Source organism: Piliocolobus tephrosceles, unplaced genomic scaffold (assembly GCF_002776525.5).
Source record: "Piliocolobus tephrosceles isolate RC106 unplaced genomic scaffold, ASM277652v3 unscaffolded_35846, whole genome shotgun sequence".
Taxonomy (NCBI): domain Eukaryota; kingdom Metazoa; phylum Chordata; class Mammalia; order Primates; family Cercopithecidae; genus Piliocolobus; species Piliocolobus tephrosceles.
Window position 1 is genome coordinate 3,995 of NW_022319694.1, and position 4,607 is coordinate 8,601.

Below are 4,607 nucleotides of genomic sequence, written 5' to 3' on the forward strand. Positions count from 1 at the left end.
GAGCTGGGATCCAGCCACAGCACTCCAGCCCGGGTGACAGAGTGAGACTCTGTCTCAAAAAAAAAAAAAAAGAAAAAGAAATCATCCTCTCAGAAGTTATTTTTCTAGGTAGACACCACTAACTCCTTTTCAGCATTTATATTAACTTTACCCTATCTATAACATGATTATCCTCCCATAAGTAAATATACTATTTCTTTACACAGAATTAAAGGCCATCTCATTTGTAATTAGAGCCAAAAAGAGCAAAGTAATTTTACATATAATTTGATACACATCCTTACAGCTATAAATACATGTTCTCTGGGATCCCTTTAAAGAAAGCAATTCACATGAATATGGTGTGAAGGCAAAAAATATTTTGCATCAAATATATCAAGAGTATACAATGTTACATTCTAAGGTATAATTAACACCACAATTGTCAAGTGGAAGTGCCTTTATTAATATCCCATGGTTCTTATACTTAAGTTATTAAAAGCAATGACATTTTTTGGTAGAGATGGGGTTCTCACTATGTTGCCCAGGCTCCTGGCCTCAAGCAATCCTCCTTTCTCGGCTTCCCAAAATGCTGGGATTGCAGGCCTGAGACACCCTGCCAAGCTCAGCAATGCCATTCTGAAGACCATGCAGTTTAATGAACACAGACAATGGTATCACTCTTCATCATTTATGGGAAGACTCTCTTATACTTAAAACCCAAATAAGTGTGAATTTTCTTACCCTAAAATATTTTCATGCAGCCAGGTGCCAAATATGAAAGAAAAATGAGTATAATCAGTGCTCAAAGAAATCTTCCCAAAATAGTAGAAGAGTTCAACAACTTAAACTGGAGGACAGCAGCAATTAGTTCAACAGGTTATTAAGCAGAGCTGACTTAAAAAAAAAAAAAAAGAACAAAATTGTTGGCTACCTGAAGTAGCTGAAGATTGTGAAGACAATGACCTAAAGTGAAATTATAAGAAGATTGAAGACAAAAATTAAGAAGTAAAACCACCTTTAAAGGCAAAGCTAAAACTCCACCCACTGCAATCACCATCTCAAAAAAGATTGCTATTGATCGTGAAGAAACAAAATTGTTTCTGAACGAAGCTGCCTCAACCCTGCTCATCACCGTTTGTGAAAGATAAATTTACAGATTATAGAAAGATAAAAATTTAAACATGTTTTAAACTCAAATAATTATTATATTAAATATTGTCATGGTATTTTTGAACACATAAAAATAATAAGGAATGGAGGACACAAATCAGAATAAGAAAATGAATAGGAATAAAGAACTTGCTTCAAAATTGAGAAGATTTGACCTTCTCATAAGGATCGTTATTCATCATGATCCTTCCTGTAAGATTTAACTTTCTCATTTACAGGAAACAGCCACTCAGTCTAATTCATTAGTAGTATTATTATTATACTTACCAACTGAAGAATATTCCTAAAGAATATTCATGGCGACTGTAGTAAAACGTGATGAAGATGGCTAGACTTCCCATGTACTTTTTTTTTTTTTTTTTTTTTTTTTTTGAGACACAGTTTCACCCTGTCTCCCAGGCCGTAGTGCAGTGGCCTGATCTCAGCTCACTGCAACCTACACCTTCTGGGTTCAAGCAATTCCTGTGCCTCAGCCTCCTGAGTAGTTGGGATTACAGGTGCGCACCACCACACCCAGCTAATTTTTTTGTATCTTTAGTAGAGATAGGGTTTCACCATGTAAGCCAGGCTGGTCTCAAACTCCTGACCTCGAGTGATCCTCCTGCCTTGGCCTCCCAGAGTGCTGAGATTACAAATAGGCATGAGCCACAGCACCCGGCCCCAATGTACTTTAAATAAACCATCTCAAAAGAAAAGCAAAAGCAAAATAAATAAAGCAATCGAATTAAACAATAACTCGGTAAACATTATCAATGTAACTATGGGGGACGTTAATAGGAATGAAATGCTTTCCAGGATTACAGTACTTACATTCTCAAAAATTTTCTATTGAAGTCCGTTTCCAAAACCTGAACCATGGGGAACAGTAGGACTGAAAACCATAAGGTTGACCTTGGGTGGCCACTCTCCGAAGTAAGATCTCCTTTGCTGCAAGTAAGACCAGATCCCACTACGCTGAGGCGCACCAGCGTGGGCTTGTCCGGCGTGCACGAGCCCTCGGTGAGCGGCACCAAGCACCACAGTGTCGTGTACAGCAGCAACGTTAGCACCAACAGGCTGGACACCACTCAGATGGCAATGATCAGGTACACGTTGACATCCACCAGTGCTGCCTCCCGGACCTCGACGCCTGCCAACGCGTGTGATGAGACTTTCCTCGCCTGTCTGCTCTCCGCCAGCGACACCACCACGGTGGTGGTGGCAGTCAGCGCCAGCTCGCGGTGGTCCTTCATCAGCACCAGCAGGCGGTGGCTCGTAGCTTTCGCCTTGTTCAGGGTACTCGTGCTGATCTCGCCCATGCACAGCCCCACGTGGAACGGGTGCTGCCAGCTGACAAAGGCAGCACTTGTGACAACCAGACGTCGTAACTGGAGTCCACCGCGCGCACCTTCGCCACCACGTGGCCTGCACACACTGAATGCGGGACCAGCTCACTCACAGCGCCGCCATTCCACCCAAGGCGCCAGCAGCGCCGACAAAGTTGTCGTTCCAGCACTAATACCTGCAGTGTCACGCTGCTGCCCAGAGGCGGCATGCCAGCTTCGCGCGCTCTCACCTGGAACTGCAGCAGCTCCAGCTCCTCGTGGTCCAGTCGCTGGAGCGCGTACAGCTTGCCGCTCTCCGCGTGCACCGACACATGGCTAGACAGCGCGCGCTCACCCACCCGCTGTTCCATCAACACCACGTTCTTCTGCGCGTACGGGTCCCGCGCGGACACTGTGAAGCCGTGGCAGCCCCGCAGGTTGTTATCTTTCACGAACACCATGTACTCGGGCTGCCCGAACGCCGGTGCGTCGTGGTTCACTGTTCGGTCACTTCCACGGACCCCATGGCTGTGGCTCACAATGAAAGCGAGTCCCCATTCCGCGCGATTACCACCAATTGATAGATTTGCTCTCTTTGTCCAGGGCGCTGTGGAGCACCAAGGAATAGGTTCTCGGCGGGGCCTATTGAAGGTGGAAGCCAGCTTGAAGAGACGTGAGGCGTCAGGGTGCGGGTCACCTGTTGCTTGGCACTGAAGTTGGGGTCAGTTACACTGATTAGGGCTATTACGGTACCCAGCGGAGTGTCCTCCTGTACAGGGAATGATAGCGACTTACTGCTAACTCTGGAACACTATCATTGATGTCCAAGACTTCTATCAAGTCTGTGCAGTGACCAAACAATGGGGAATTACCTTTGTCAACTGCCTGTATTTGAATCTTTCATTATTTAGTTTCCTCAAAATCTATCTTTACATTTACTTTTATTTCTCCACTGTCTGAATCTATGCGAAAAAGGGCTTCTATATTAGGGGAGACATCAGTTGCAAAGAAACAATGTGGCTGTTTGAACCCTCATCCAAATCCAAGGGGTTAAGTCTAATAACCAGTGTACCTTCGCCTGCATTTTCCAGTAATTTCATACGATAGACTGCTTTGTCAAACACTGGGCATCATCATTTACATCCAGCGCTGTGATATGTAATGCTTTGGTGCCTGTCAGCTCATCTTTGCCCCCATCAGTTGCTTTGAGCACCAAGAGTAGCTCTGAAGTGACTTATCTAACTGAAATACTTTTTAAAATATACCTTCGAGTGGTTTTACCTGCTCTTGGTTGGTATTTCCAGGGAAAAATAATCATTGGGGTACAGTATGTAAGTCATCAGAGCATTGGCCTCGATGTCGGCATCCCAGACATCCTCTAGTGAAACATGAGAATCAAGAGCCCTAGTTTCAGAAACAGATTCTTTTGTGTTGCTAAGAACACTGGTAGGTTGTCTTCAATGCTCTTCACTTTCACCTCCACATGGAAAACCTGTAGCAACTTGTCCACGATCACCTCCAGGTGGATGCTACACTCCAAGATCCTCCCACACAGCTCCTCGAGGTCGATCAGAGAACTCACAAAAATGCCATTCTGCAGATTTACCTCCAGAAGGTCCCTGCAGCCTTTGGAATCCAACTGAAACAGGTGAAGTATCAGCTCCACCAGTTCCAGACCCAGGTCCTGCGCGATAGGGCCCACGAAGATGTCATGTGCCGTCCTTGGCCTCTTCCAGGATAGTAGAGTGGAGCTGGTCCTTCCCTGCTTCACAAAATTCAGGGAGCAGAAGCCAGTGCTGTAGGCTCCGGGATTCCTGGCCACTTAGTCTGGTAGCTGTCATCATGCCTCTCTTTTGGTTAGTAAAACAATATTTCATGACTAGAAAGACTTAGTTCCTCTGAGACCTTTCGATTTCTTGTTCCTGAGGTTCCACATGATCTTAATGGGTGTTTGTAGTTTTTAAAGCACGGGAACAATGCAGCTTCTTTCTGATCTAGGAATAATCTGATTTTCTTCTGTTAAAAAGTACTTTTCTTGGAGAATAACAATATCCTGTGGCTCAAAACATAAGTGCGTTTGGTTTCATATTATTTCACTTACCTTCTTGTTTCCTGATTCCTGCATATGTTTATGTTTACGATTTCTTTTTT

The 4,607-nt window shown here is 44.4% G+C and overlaps 1 protein-coding gene and 1 pseudogene across 1 annotated transcript; one reads left to right on the plus strand and one right to left on the minus strand.

The window, feature by feature from the left end:
• The first annotated feature begins 1,687 nt into the window (after nt 1-1,687).
• LOC113222864 lies at nt 1,688-3,170 on the plus strand. Its single transcript, XM_026452446.1, is given in 2 exon segments — nt 1,688-2,653; nt 2,656-3,170. Coding segments are annotated over 2 exon segments (1,161 nt in total). The 5' UTR covers nt 1,688-2,007.
• Nucleotides 3,171-3,733: 563 nt separating this feature from the next.
• Nucleotides 3,734-4,297, minus strand: LOC113222865 (annotated as a pseudogene).
• Nucleotides 4,298-4,607: the final 310 nt, after the last annotated feature.